Source organism: Cyanistes caeruleus, unplaced genomic scaffold (assembly GCF_971803275.1).
Source record: "Cyanistes caeruleus unplaced genomic scaffold, bCyaCae1.hap1.1 HAP1_SCAFFOLD_65, whole genome shotgun sequence".
Classification (NCBI taxonomy): Eukaryota; Metazoa; Chordata; class Aves; order Passeriformes; family Paridae; genus Cyanistes; species Cyanistes caeruleus.
The window spans coordinates 446,559-460,944 of record NW_028255884.1 but is presented as its reverse complement, the minus strand read 5'-3'; the positions used below and the strand labels follow the sequence as shown (position 1 = coordinate 460,944).

At 54.7% G+C, this 14,386-nt stretch overlaps 2 protein-coding genes and 1 long non-coding RNA gene across 3 annotated transcripts in view; all 3 read left to right on the top strand.

Annotated features, from left to right (window-relative positions):
* LOC147647078 (uncharacterized) overlaps window positions 1–14,386 on the top strand; it is an 813,449-nt gene that overhangs the window by 394,896 nt on the left and 404,167 nt on the right. The window lies entirely within an intron of this gene.
* Window positions 1–14,386, top strand: part of LOC147647087 (uncharacterized) — a 69,764-nt gene that overhangs the window by 2,162 nt on the left and 53,216 nt on the right. The gene's annotated exons all lie outside the window — the stretch shown is intronic.
* LOC147647091 (olfactory receptor 14J1-like) lies at window positions 7,179–8,144 on the top strand. Its single transcript, XM_086872375.1, has one exon. The coding sequence runs from the start codon at window positions 7,179–7,181 to the stop codon at window positions 8,142–8,144; it is 966 nt and encodes a 321-aa protein (XP_086728501.1).

Here is a 14,386-nt window from a genome sequence, read left to right as displayed (position 1 = left end):
TGATTGTCATGGAAATAGAAAATGGCAAGAGCACCTGGTGATAGTTGCCATGGAAACAGATCATTGCTACATGGGGCTGGTGATGGTTGCCTACTAAGGATCACATTTGTTACAGGCCCTCAGAGGGGCTCCATGGGGACATTCCAAGGTTCTCCAGGCTGTTCAAGAGCTGGAATGTCACAGGCAGAGACAGGGGCTCCACAGAGACCTCCCAGGGGTTTCTGGGGATGCTGAAGAGCCGTGTGGTCAGACGCAGTCCCAGCAATTCCATGGTGACATCCCAGGGGTCCTTCGGCTGTCAAGGCACTGCTCTGTCACAGGCACTCCCGGGGGCTCCACGGTGACACCCCAGGAGTCCCCAGGCTGCCAAAGAGCCGGGATGTCACAGACACTCCCAGGGCTTCCTGTCACGGGCAGAGTGGGAGCTTCAGGCAAAAGCTTTATTTCTTTATTGGAGAAACTCCTGCTGAGTCATGAGGTGGAGAAATGACACCCAACAGCCACCAGGAATCCTCAGACCCCTTCAGGCTGCCTAGACTTTGAAATTCTTTCTATGAGAGGAGACTGGGAGCAGCTGGATCCAAACCCAGTCCCAGAGTTTGTCAAAGGCTTATGTGTAAAGACTGGACAGGTGGAATTGAACCGTAATGCAATTTTCCCCACAGGATTAACAATGGAATATCAGATGTATTTATACAAATGCCACTGTGACTGATTCTGGCATGATTAGACAGATTTATTTACACCACAGAGTAAATAAAGAAAAAGAGTTATTTACTCCACAGTATAGGAGCTATAACAATCATTAGACTACAGTGCTCTAGGGAGCAATTTTGAGGTGAACAGGGCTTTGCTGGAGTTGTTTGAGCCCATTCCAGGCACAGCCTCCTGCTCCAGCAGGAACTGCCTTTCCTGTGCCATGCCCAGGGCAGATCCTGCTGCAGGAAAAGCCCCAGGCCAGCCCCAAGCCAGGGAAGGGCTCGGGCACAAGTGCAGAGTGCCGTGCTGGGAGCTGTGCCAGGGACAGCCTGAGGCACCAAAGGCACCTTGGCAGCAGCAGCTGCTTCCAGGCCATGGCCAGAAGGCTCCCTTGGCACCCCGGCCTGGTGGCCAGCACTGCAGAGCTGTTGCTTCAGGGCTCATTTCTGGCTGGGCCTCTGAAAAGCCACTGCTGCTCCAGGAGCCTGACTGGGAAGCAATTGGCCCCAGCACCTTGGGGACAAGATAATAATGAAACAACTCTTTATTCCAGCAGAGACAAGGCAGGGGCAGAGGAAAGGGGAGAGCCAGGCCCAGGGGACATGGCTGCAATGGTGATGGCTGTGAGGTCAGTGCCACTGCAGCAGCCTGGCTGGCCCTCAGCAGACATTCTGGCCAGGAGGGTTGTAAGGGCACCCAGCACATCAGAGAACCCACACAACAGCAATTCCATCCTTGGAGAGGGGCTTTCACTGTGTCAGGTTGCACAGAGCTCCTGCTCTGGGAGCAGTCCTGGGATGGGGCATCCACTTCTCTGGAAAAGCAGTTGCAGTTTTGTGCCACTCTGATTGTAAAATATTTTCTCCTTCTAACAAATCTAAATCCATTCTTCTTCAGTTTAATTATATTGATCCTTGTCAATGCAAGATTTGGTAGAAAATAACTTTCACCAGTGTTTCCATTTTCACAGACCATGGAGAAGACCCAAAATCTCCCAGGATGGGGCTTGGAGGCCTCATCACATAAGCAGCAGGCAGAGGTTGAGGGCCCTGGGCTGTGCAGCTGCAAGGCCCTGCCTGAGGCAACCTGTGCAGCCCTTTGGCCATGGCTGCTGGCCCTGGGCCTGAGGCCAGCAGGGGACAAGTGACCCTGGCAGCCCTGGGGCCTCATTGCCTCCTTGTCCCTGCTCAGCAGCCTGGCAGGGGCCGCCCCATGGTGCTGCCCTTGGCATTGCACATCCCCACATGCCAGTGGCCTGGGAAGAGCCCTGAGCAATGAGGGAGGGACAGCATCTGCCTTGCCAGGGGCTGGGGCTCAGCCCTTGGCCCTTGCCATTCCTGAAACACATCCAGCTTTGCTCAGCACCACAGACACCTTTCCCTTGCTTGTCCCCAGCTGCCATCAGGGCCTCCAGTCTTCTGCTCTGCCTGGAACCTGGGGACGCTTTCTCACTCGTGTCTCTCATTTCAACTACAAGAAATTTCAGTGTTCCCATCTGACTTGGAGCTCTTGAGGAGTTTCTGGAGCACACTGTGAGGGACTGAGTGTGATGCCAAGAGCCCCAAAGGCCCGAGAGGGTGATGAAAGTGCTGGTGCTGTGTCTGTGCTGCTGAGCTGGGCCGGGCTCCTGGCCCAGAGGCAGCTCCTGGCAAGGGCAGCGCTGCAGAGAGACAGCTCTGGCCAGGAGCAGCTCCTGAGCACAGCCCAGCAGGGCTGGGGCCCTGCCAGGGCAGCTCAGGGACACAGAGAGCAGGCCCAGACAGAGCTGCCAGGGGCTCAGCACTGGCAGGGGCTGTGGGATGTGCCAGAGGGGGCTGTGTCCCAGCAGCACCTCTGTGGCTGTGTCCTGGAGCCCCAGAGCAGCTGGGATGTCAGAAAGGGGCTGTGTGACAGCTCCGAGTGGGTTGTGTGAGGTCACAGATGGGGCTGTGACATGACAGAGTTTGTTGTGTGAGGTCACTGAGGAGCTACGGTATCATAGAGGGGATTCTGTGACATCAGAAAGCAGGAGGTGACACTGCAGTGTAACTGCATGACATCACAGCATGGTCTGGGTTATATCACTTAGTGGGTGGTGATATCACAGAGAGGACTATGACACCAGAGGTTAGATAAAGAATATCACAGAGAGGGTTCTGATATCACTGAGCAGACTGTGACACCACATGGTTGTGATATGAAATCCAGGAGTGGGCAGTGACATCATAGAAGAGCCATGTGACATCTCAGGACAGGTTGTATGGCATCACAGTGCCGACTGTGACATCACAGAGTGAGCTATGACATCAAATGTGGCTGTGTGATATCACAGGAGGCTATGTGACATCACAAGGTGGTTTTGTGGCATATAGGAAGAGATGTGACATCACAGAAAGGTGGTGTGACATCCTTGGGCAGGTTGTGTGACACCACTGAGTGGGCTGTGATATCCCTGGTGGCTGTGTGACATCTCAGGGGGCTCTGAGAGGTCACTGGGTAGAAGTCCAGAGAAGTCCAACGCTGCCCTTGGAGCAGCCTGTCTGCACAGAAACACTCCCAGGGCTCTCTGCATTTCCCTTCCCTCACTCTTGCCTCACTCACACACCTCCCAACAACCCACTTGGTGCTTTCAGCTGCAAGGAGTTCAAAGCTTATCTGTCCTTCAGCAGCTGCTCTAATTCTGCCTTCAGCCAACTCTGGGGTTGTGTTTATTGTAGAACTCCCTGTGTGTCTGAAACATTCCTTGTGTGGTTCTGCCTTGGGGAAGGGGAACCTCCTTGGTGGCACCTTGGGCTTGGCACACACTTGAGGAGGGTGTCTGTTTTCCATGGGGAAACTCAGCAGTTTTAGATTGCTAAAATCAAAGAAGGAAAACCCCTCTTTGCCTGAGTGCAGCCAGTTCTGTGAGCAAAGCAGGTCCCAGGGGAGTGAGGAGAGACAGGATGGGGCTGGGGAATGTGGAGCAAGGTTGTCCCCACTGGGTCAGACCTCAAGGCACAGCTTCTCTGACCTGGCCAGACCTCCTTAGGAGAGACCCTGGATCAATATCCATCACTGAATGCTGCAATCACCTCTGCTCTAAAGAGAACAGGAATAAAAGACACCCTTTAAAATAGGAATACATATTTCTTAGAAGCTGTTTGAACTATTTCTCCAGAACTATTGTAGGAAACTTTCCTAAGAACTGCACCAGACCAGAGGGAAATCAAGGCACAGCCATGGTTTGTTAGGATTTGCTTGATCCTAATGAGCCCCATGGTGCATTTGGAGCTGAGCCCTTGAACCTCAGGACCTGAGAGGAGATTGCACAAACCTTTCCAGGAGACCAAGTCAGAGGAAACACCCAAAGTGTCTCCAGGCATTAATGGGTCCCACTGAGGTCCATCCCCAACACAGGCTCCTCATGGACTCCTTGGAGGTGAGAACTGGGGGTCAGGATTGCACAAAAACCTCTCAGAGACTCAGTGTGGAAAGGAAAATCCAAAGTAGCTGAAAAAGCCCTGAGTACCTCAAAGTATTGATGAGCCCCACTGAGTGTCAATGCAAAGCTCCCAAGGGACTCGTTAAAGCAGATAATTGGGGCCATGATTGCACAAACTTCTCAGAGACTCAGGGTGGGAAGGAAAAAGGAAAGTGCCTTAAGAACCTGAAGTACCTTGAAGCATTAATGAGCCCCACTGAGTGTTGTTACTGACAAAGGCTCTCAAGGGACTAATTACAGCAGATAATTGGAGGCCAGGATTGCACAAAGCTCTCAGAGACTCCAAGGCAAAAGCCAAAGTCCTTTGAAAAAGCTGCAGTCCCTGGGAGCATGAAGGAGCCCCCCAGGGCCATTCCTGAGCAAGGCTCCCCAGGGACTCCTTCCAGCAGATCCCTGAGGCCACTGGCATGTGGGCTAGGGGGGATGCTGAGGGCAGGCCAAGGGGGTGACAGTGGCCAGCCTTGCTGGGGCTGTGCCAGGAGGCCCCAGGGCCTCAGGACAAGGTGTCTCCTCACAGCCCTTGCTGGCACAGCATTGGCTGCTGTGGCCCAGGGCACCAAGCCTTGGCTTCTCTTTGTCCCCAGCTGTCATCAGTGCCTCCAGTTCTCTGCTCTGCCTGGGGCCTGGGGACACTTTCTCAGTCACATCCCTCAGTGGGACCCATTAAAAGTGAAAGAAACTTTGGAGTTGGATTCTGACTTGGAGTTCTTGAGAGCTTTCTTCCCCTCCCTGTCAGGGACTGATGTTCAGGGCCTCAGCACAAAGCCCCAAGAGGCTCATTAAAGTCCTGCTGCTGTGTCTGTGCTGCTGAGCTGGGCCGGGCTCCTGGCACAGAGGCAGCTCCTGGAAACCAAGAAGAGCTTCAAAAGCACATTTCTCTTGCTGAGCAGCTCTTCTGCCAGCCCAGCAGGGCTGGGGCACTGCCTGCAGCCACCCTGGGCACAGCCCAGAGGCACAGAGAGCTTCAATCAGTCAGGGCTGGGAAGGGGCTGAGAAGTGCCTGGGGCAGAATCCCTGCCAGCCCTTGGCACAGGAAGCCTCTGGCTGCAGGACAATGCAGCTGCAGCTCCTGGAGGCATCTCCTAAAGCTGGAACATGCCAGTGCCTACAGACTCTGTGAGTACAGCTCTGAGTATTTCTGGTGGAGGGGAGGTGAATGCTCCTGAAGCTCTGATATGCTGAGGGTTCCTGATCAGTCATGGAATATTTGAAAGACAAGGATTTTGATAAAAATGAGGACATTTCCTAAGACTTTATATTCAGTTTCCTACTATTGGAGATTGGTAGGGAGAAGGGATTAATATTAAAGGTATTGTGAATTTTGTCAATGCCTGAGGTATCTGAACTGTTATTTTTAGTGATCAGTAGGTTTACATGAGATTCCTAATGTGTTTTCAGCCACTCTGCCCATGGACTGCACCAAATAAATTATACAGGGAGCACAGCAAGTCAGGGGCTGCATAAAAGGGAAGTTTGTGCTTTTTTAATCTAGTTCTTTGGGTTTCCTAGATGGGAAATTTCACATATATATTCATCTCTCATTTCATTTCTCTATTCAACCTCTGATGACAGGTTGCAATAAATTAAAAAAAAGTAAATTCTCAGATCTTAACCAGGCAGTGACAGAAATCAGCACAGGGCCCCTTCCAGGCAGCATCAGTGTCCTTTTCCAGCCTCCTCAGGGTTGCTCTGCCATTGCCATCAGAGCCTGCAGAGCCAGAGCTGCTCCTGGGCAGTGCCCTGAGCTGGGAGGGCTCTGCAGGGCAGAGCTGAGCCCCCAGGGCTGGGCTGGGCTGGGGCAGTGCTGGCAGGGCCCAGCCCTGGGCACGGGGCAGCAGCTGCTGGCAGGGACAGCTCCAGGCAGCAGAGCCCTGGGCAGGCAGTGGGGGGAAAGTGGCACCAAGCTGTGCTGGGATTTTAGTTTAAAGTTTAAAGTTTAAAGTCTTTTCCCAAATTAACTATTCCATGATTACTTTTTTACAGATCCCCATGCCAAGACACAGCAAATGTCTCAATGCAAATACCTGAGGGTGATTGTCCTGCACTGGTGCTGCCTGGCAGGGGCTGGGCAGGGCTGGGCAAGGAAAGGCTTTTCCTCAGGGCCTGGCTCTCTCTCCTTGCCTTGCCCAGGTGCTCCTGGCATTGCTGACAGCTCTCTGGGAATGGCAGCTCCAGCTGCAGGGGCAGGCCCAGCCCTTGGGCTCCTCCTGTGCAGGCTGGGCACAGCAATGGGATGTCCCAGCTCCCTCTGCCCCAGGAGCTCTGGGCAGGGCAGGCTGGGAGGCTGGGAATGACCCGACTCTCCTCCAGCAGTGCCATGGACAGGACCCTTGGTGTGTCCTTGGGATGCCACCCAAGCTGTGAGCTGTCTCCAGGGGACACTGGGGACAGGAGTGTCCTTGGCCAGGAGTGGGGCTGAGACTCTGAGAAAGGCTGAACCAGTTTGCTCTGCTGTGGGTCCCTCTGCTCTCAGCTGTGTCAGGCTGATTTCCAGGGAAACAGTGCCTGCCCTTGATCTCAGAAAGGGCAACTGGGGACAGATGGAGTGACAGAGCAGCTCCCCTCACCCTCCACTGAGTTACAGCCAATGCTCCTGCATTGCACATTTCTCTCTGATCTCCCTGGGCACAGCAAGAAACCCTCTGAAACTGCCTTTGGCCATCACCATTCCTGAGCCCTGGGACAGGAGATGCTGCCAGGCTCCTCTGCCTCAGGAGCAGTTTGGGATGATGCAGTCCAACCCCAGGACTGGCCCCTGACCCCGTTCCCATGACCCCACTGCTGCAGAGCAGAGCTCACTCCTCACTGTCCATGGGCAGAGCCCCTGCTCATCACAGCAATGGGGCCAGATCCCAGCAGAGCTCCAGGCACGGGGCTGAAGGCTCTGAGAAAAGGAAAATTGGGTGGTACTGAGCAGCAGGGACCGGGCTGGGAGAAAGGGCTTCTATAGCTCAGTAAAGTCTCTCCTGACTTGTCACTGTCTCCTCCTTCAACAGAACTCCATGGCGAGAGTGAAGAAATGTCCAACAGCAGCTCCATCAGCCACTTCCTCCTGCTGGCATGGGCAGACACGCGGCAGCTGCAGCTCCTGCACTTCTGCCTCTTCCTGGGCATCTCCCTGGCTGCCCTCCTGGGCAACGGCCTCATCATCAGCGCCGTAGCCTGCAGCCACCACCTGCACAGCCCCATGTTCTTCTTCCTGCTCAACCTGGCCCTCACTGACCTGGGCTCCATCTGCACCACTGTGCCCAAAGCCATGCACAATTCCTTCTGGGACACCAGACACATCTCCTATGCAGGATGCGCAGTCCAACTATTTTTTTTTGTGTTTTTTGTCTCAGCAGAATATTTCCTCCTGACCATCATGTGCTACGACCGCTACGTGTCCATCTGCAAACCCCTGCACTACGGGACCCTCCTGGGCAGCAGAGCTTGTGCCCACATGGCAGCAGCTGCCTGGGCCAGTGGCTTTCTCAATGCTCCCGTGTACACGGCCAATACATTTTCCCTGCCCCTGTGCCAGGGCAATGCCCTGGGGCAGTTCTTCTGTGAAATACCACATATCCTCAAACTGTTCTGCTCCAAATCCCACCTCAGGGAAATTGAGTTTCTTGTGGTTACTGGCAGTTTATTATTGTGGTGTTTTGTGTTCATTGTTTTCTCCTATGTGCAGATCTTCAGGGCTGTGCTGAGGATCCCCTCTGAGCAGGGATGGCACAAAGCCTTTTCCACCTGCCTCCCTCACCTGGCTGTGGTGTCCCTGTTCCTCAGCACTGGCACATTTGCCTACCTGAAGCCCCCCTCCATCTCCTCCCCATCCCTGGATCTGGCAGTGTCAGTTCTGTACTCAGTGGTGCCTCCAGCCCTGAACCCCCTCATCTACAGCCTGAGGAACCAGGAGCTCAAGGCTGCAGTGTGGAGAATGGTGACTGGATGGTTTAAAAAAACATTAAACTGCTGTCCAATTTCTCCAAATCACATGTAATAAAAGTCATGTTTGATAGTTCTGGCAGGTTGGTTTAATTTTGAAGGTTCTTTTTCTTTGTTTTAGGTTTTTAAAACTGTCTTCAATAAAATGTCATTGTTCGCACCATTTCTCATTTTGTTTCTTTCTACCTTCCCCAGGGCAACACACTGTATCAATGAGGGCCTGTGCTCTTGGTGGCTTTAAAGGAACTAAAGGATCTCCCAGCAAAGTTTTCTCCCAAGATGCCCCTTTGTTCCCTTCTCTGGAGCTGCAGCAGCAGTGTCTGTGTGCAGAGCTGGGGGCAGATCAGTGCTGGCACAGCAGCTGTGCCCAGGAGCAGCAGCACTTGGTGTTGCCAGTGCTGCTCCCGTGCCACTGCCCCGCTGCCCTCCTGGCCCTGGTGTTGCTGCAGGGCCTGAGTGCTCTCGGGGCCGGGCACAGCCCTGGGGGTGGCAGTGCCGGGGCTGCAGCAGGGACAGGCCATGGGCACTGCTGGGGCAGCGCTGACGCCTCAGGGCAGGGCCTGGGGGCTCCAGGCTCCTTGCCCAGGCTCTCTCAAGAACACGGCCAGGCCAAAGCTCAGCACAGAAAACCCCCGTGAGCAGCCCCAGGCTGGCCGTGGGCAGGCTGGGGGCAAACAGCATGGCTGGGGCTCTGCAAGGTCCCTGGGGGAGACGGGAAGGAGCAGCAGAGCAGGGGCTGATCCATCCCCACTGCGCTGGACACCCCAGGGCAGCGTCCCAGAGCGTCCTCATGGAGCTGCCAACAACATCCCCCCTGTGCAGCCCTGGCCTCTCCCCCAGCTCAGAGAGGTGCCGCATCCTTGCAGGCACATGTCATGAATAAAATCTCTCAAGAAATCCACCCCAGATAAAATACTGTGTTTAGTTAGGTACAGTTAATGTTCTTATCCCATTTGTAAACCTTGAACCCCTTGTTTACTCGGATGGTTATTAGTAATGTTAATTACTTACCAGTTTCTGAAGTGTTTTAAAGGTTCTTATGAGACATTCCTGTACCCTTTCCCCTTACTTCCCTGCTACCTTGTAACAGAGCTGCTGCCATGGGGGCTAAATCCAACTAACAAAAGCAACCCATTAGAAAGGTGTGCCACAGAACGAGGCAACTCCCATGGTCACTGCCACACTAGAACAAAGAAACTCCCAGGAAGCTGTGTAACCGAGTAAAATGCAAACTAAGGCATGCAGGACACCAAAACAATGAGCTAACAGAGGAATAAAAGGACAAGAAAACATATTAGAGCAAGCCATGATGCAAGATCATCTCCCTGCATCACCTAAACCTGCTTAGAAACCATCTTCCTGCATCACCATGACCTGAAGAGGACTGGAAAGGACTGACAGCCCTAGACAGCAAACCAGGACGACAGGTCCCTGGCTACTCTCATGAGGATGGAAGCCCCAGCTCTGCAGTGTGTGCTGCAAAGCTGAATTTTGTCTCCTCTTTGGAGTTGACAGTGTGGGAATGGCAGTGATGCAAACAGCCCCTCGGGCCCCCGCCACCCCAAAAGCTGAATCCTAATAAAGGCATCAAACAGGAGTCTTGTCTCCTGGCCAATTTCTTTCAATTACCATGTGCTGCCGTGGCCGAGGGGGCCTGGACCCACCCGGAGCTCCTCCCGGAGCCCAGCGGACTCCAGCTCAGCGGGGGCCGGCAGCGGGGCATGGCTTAGGCTCGGCAAGGTGTGAGCAGCCGTGGTCCGGCCCAGCCTCAGCCGGGGTCCCGCAGCCTCCCGTCCCCACCCGGTCACTGCTGGGGCCAGCCCGACCCCGCCAGGCCAAGCCTGTGCGATTCAGCCCTTCTGGGACACAGGGCCAGAAAGACTTCAGCCCTGAAGCAGCAGGCTTTGAGTTCAAGCCTTGGGAAGCACTTGCCAAAGGCTTGATGGCAATTCATACGTTCATCAAGTCACCCCACTGAAAGTTATGTTTCTAGAATCTTCCTGTATCTCTCCCCCGATTGTTTGCAATTTGTCACAGTATTTTGCATCTTTCTAACCCCAGTCTGTGTCTGGACCCACGCCCTCAGACTGTGCCCTCACACCTCCCCTAGATATTGTTGTGTCTGCCCCTAGGCCTGGTCTTTGCACTTTGCTCCTGTGCTGCGCAGGCTTTATGGGCCTCATCCCTATTTGATTTTCCTATTCCAGTTGGTTTTGGGGACTCCAGCGAACCCGCTCCTTTAATTTCCTTCTCGGTTGCCCGGGTGTCAGGGGACCCTGAAGCTTTAAGGATTGTTGTGGCCACTGTCAGCACGACTGCAAGGGCCGCAGTGCAGCGGGGCCCGGCCCGACCGGCAGCCGGGTACCTCCTCAAAGGTGGAAGCAAGAGAGAGATTTCCCGGGCTTGCCTGTCTGCAAAATGTCAATCTCACCAAGGTGGATGCAGCTTTTTAAATGCTTTAATAGGTAGTCAGTTCCCACAGCTAGCCAGCTCTTGGATTTTGCTTGGCACAGGGGCAGCTCTTGCTTAGCAGCTCCTCTCAGTAAAATCATTTCCATGGGGGGCTTCTTCCCTGCTCACCAAATAGCAATTCATGCAAAAGCAGCACAAACTGTTCTTCCTGTCCTCCTATCTTTGCCAGAGAGTGCCTTTCAAAGGGATAATAATTGGGAGGGAGGGGGTTTACATTTTCCATTGCAAAGGAGCCTCCTGCCTCCCTTAGCAGGCCCCTGTCTTTCAAAGGAAGACACACACGGTCTCCTTTTGCACCTTCACTTGGCCCCAGCCACTCCTGATCATTTGAAGGAGCGGCTCAGAAGAAGGGGCTGCAATCCCCCAAGGCCTGGGCTGCTGCAGGCCGCTCCTGGTGCCTTGGGCTGTTGAAGGGGTGTGGGGTGGCCTTTGTGACACAGGCACGGGGTGCCGGGGTGGCCTTTGTGACACAGGCACGGGGTGCCGGGGTGCCCTTTGTGACACAGGCACGGGGTGCCGGGGTGGCCTTTGTGACACAGGCACGGTGTGTCAGGGCCCGTGGTGACGCGGGACCTTGCGGTGCCCAAAGTCCATTGTGACATGGCAGAGCCCCGCCCCGGCTGGGGGGTATATAAAGGGCTTGTGGGGCCTGGGTCAGTCCCGGGACAGTGGCTGTGTCCAGGTACCTGTGTGCGCCAGAGGACTGCAGGCACGGAGGAGGAGAAGGCAAAGCCCAAGTCCCAGCCCCCCAGGCCCTGGCCCGGCTCACAGAGAGCCCAGGCCTTGAGGGAGCAGCAGGAGGAGGCTGAGAGGGCAAGCAGAGGGAGGAGAGGAGCCGTGGAGTCCTGCGCTGAGGAAGGGCCAGAGCTCTGCCGAGGAGAAATGAACAAGTTCCAGCAAGGGACTCCAGGGGAAGCCTGCACTGAGCCACAGCTGTCCCCAGGAGAAGCCCAGAGCTGCCAGGAGCTCTCTGAGTGGGATGAAGGCCTTGAGCAAGAGCTGGTCCAAGTATGGGGGAGCTACTGGCATTTGCGGGACTGGGATGAGGGCAGGGAGCAAGAGCCCTCCCCAGTTGTCTCCGAGTGGGGCGAGTGCAGGGAGCAGGAGCCGTGGCAGGCGGACAGCGATCACTGTCAGGAATTCTCAGATTGGGAAGAATCTCCTGAGCAGCGGCTGTCCCCAGGAGAAGGCACGAGCCGCCGGGCACTCTTGGACTGGGAAGCTTGCCGCAAGCAAGAGCTGTGCCAGGATGGCCAGGAGGTGACTGGAGGCAAATCAAAGAGAAAATCCTCCAGGTCCAGCTGGGATGATGACAGTGATGGAGAGCTGGCTCAGGACAGCAGGGAATACTGCGACATCCTGTGCAGCCAGCTCAAGGCCTGGCAGCGGGAGGACGATGACTGGGATGAGCTGAGCGTCCTGGAGCTGCACGAGGAAGGAGAAGAGGCCAGGCAGCAGAGACTGGCAGATTTAGCCCAAGAGGGAATCCTGCTGCCTGTCCCTCGAGAAGCTTGGGTGGAGTGCCAGGAGCCCGAGCTGTGCCCGCAAGAGCAACTCTGTGCCGGGCCTGGCCCTCTGGCAGCCCAAGCCACAGTGGAAGATGTCTCTTCTCCTGGGCAGCTGCTTCCCCACAGGAAAGGCCGCTCGCTCTTGAGGCGGGCACTGCGGGAGTTGCTGGCGCTGCGGGGGCTGTGGGGGCTGTTCCGCTGCCCCTGCCTGGCAGCACAGCCACAGGATCAGCACCCGCTGCCAGCAGCGCCGGGCTGCAGATGGCGGCTGCCCCGCGGCCTGCCCAGCGCCCCGAGGGAGCCGCACGGGCTGCCCCGGCCTGCGCTGGCCCTGCGGGCCGAGCCGGCCCTGGCTCCTCTGTGGCACCCCTGGGGCAGCTCCCCGAGGGCACACGGCAGCCCAAAGTGGCACCCGAAGGGGGACCCTCGCTGCCGGGGCTCAGCGCCGCATCCCGGCCCATCGTCCGGCCGGGAAGGCTCCTGGAAAGTCATCGGCTCCCAGCGGCAGCCTGGCACTGCCAGCGGCACCCCTGCACCGGGTCCCCGAGGGACACAGCCACACGGCTCTTGGCCCTTTGCAGGGACACTGGCTCCAGCTCCTCCCTGCTGGACTCCTAGGCCATTTCCTCTCCTCCGGAAAGGACTCCATGCTGATCCTGGGGCACTTTGGCCATGAGGAATGGACACAGACAGGAGGTGTTGCTCCCAGGACACGATGGCGGCCTGCTGGACTGCAACACACACAGTTCTAACAAAAGAAAAGAAAGTTGTGTTTAGGAAGTAGTAGTAGGAAAGAAAAAAACCCCCAACCCCCTCCCCCCCCCCTTACTAAAACCTGCATAAGACCCTCCAGAAACCAAAAAACGATAAATAAGAATAGGAATATTAGGAAGAAGAGGTAGAAGCTGAAGTAGATGAAGACGTAATAGTACTTAAAACATGGAAAATTAAGAATAAGAATAAAATGTTGGAGTCTGGAATACAGAGTGTGTGCCCTTGTTTCTGATACTCAGTTCTAAGATCCAGGTATAAGTTCCCCCAGGCAGGGCAGGTCTCTGGGTGCTGCCCCTGGCCCAGATAGTTTTCAGATGGGAAAAACTATCAGGAGTAAGGTTTTAGAAGACAAAATGTCTTCCCTGCTGACAGCACCGTAAGGAATAGCTGCAGGGCAGAGTTTTAAAAACAGAGATTGTCTTGACCTCTCTACAGCCTTGCATGGTGCTCAGCATGATAGATCAGGGGAAAAAATATTATAGTGGTGTGGTAGCAGCCTCAGGGAGACAAAGAGTTACATTGTCCCACCCCAAACCCCTTGAGAAGGGCGGCCCAGGAGTTCTGATTGGGTTTGAGTCCCTGAGGGGTTCTCCCTTGGTGTGCTTCTACTGCTCCCTGACCCTGAACTCCACCCTCAAAGGTGGGGACCCTTGAGAGTTCTTTTCCTTCAAAAACCCCTGCTGTGCCTCTGTTCGGGGCTCTCTGTTCTGGACCTGACTTTGTTCCCATGCTAAATAAATGGTTTTGTGAACTGGGAGCCCGTCTCAGTTGGTTTGATGCTGGTCCCCAGAATCCTGCTGCTTCTCTGGACGAGATCCTGAGGTTGCTGACTGCAACATATGGTGAGAGAATGCGTGGCATCCAGCGAAGCAAGAGAACAGCAGGATCCGGCTCCATGGACACCTCGTAAGTCACCGGCTGATGGCCTGAGAGCCGGCGAGACCCCCGCCTAAGAAATGAGGACTCGAGAGTACCTGGCAGGAAGGCTGGGTTGGGAGTGCCTCGGGCATGGGGAAGAAAAGGGCTTACGGAGGTGTGGGAGCCGGGACCAGACACTGGGACACCTTACATCACCCAACGAGACGTATCATGGACGATATTAACATTAAGAACTATTATATTAACATTATGGACGATTATATTAACATTATGGACGATTATGGACGGTATGGCTCTTCCGGTGGACTGTTTTTGTCTTCTGTGAAGTTCCTTTTTTTCTTTTTTTTTGGTGTATACCTCCCTGTACCTTCCCCTTTCCTCTGTTCCTAAGGGCAGGACAAAGGGTGAAAAAAGCCAAGATGGCTCAGGGCTGCTGCCAACTCCCTGTCACCCCGGTGTCTTTCTGCCATCCTGTTAGCGTTCAGGAACACACATAATCACGAATGATTATATGAAGGTGCTTTATTGAAGAGCTCTGGGTATCAGGGTTACACATACCCAAATCTGACCCAATTTGGTTTTGAGTTGAACATATTTTATACTCTATTGTTATGCAACTTACATATTAATTATTAAACTTACATTGTTCTATTGTAAGCATTGT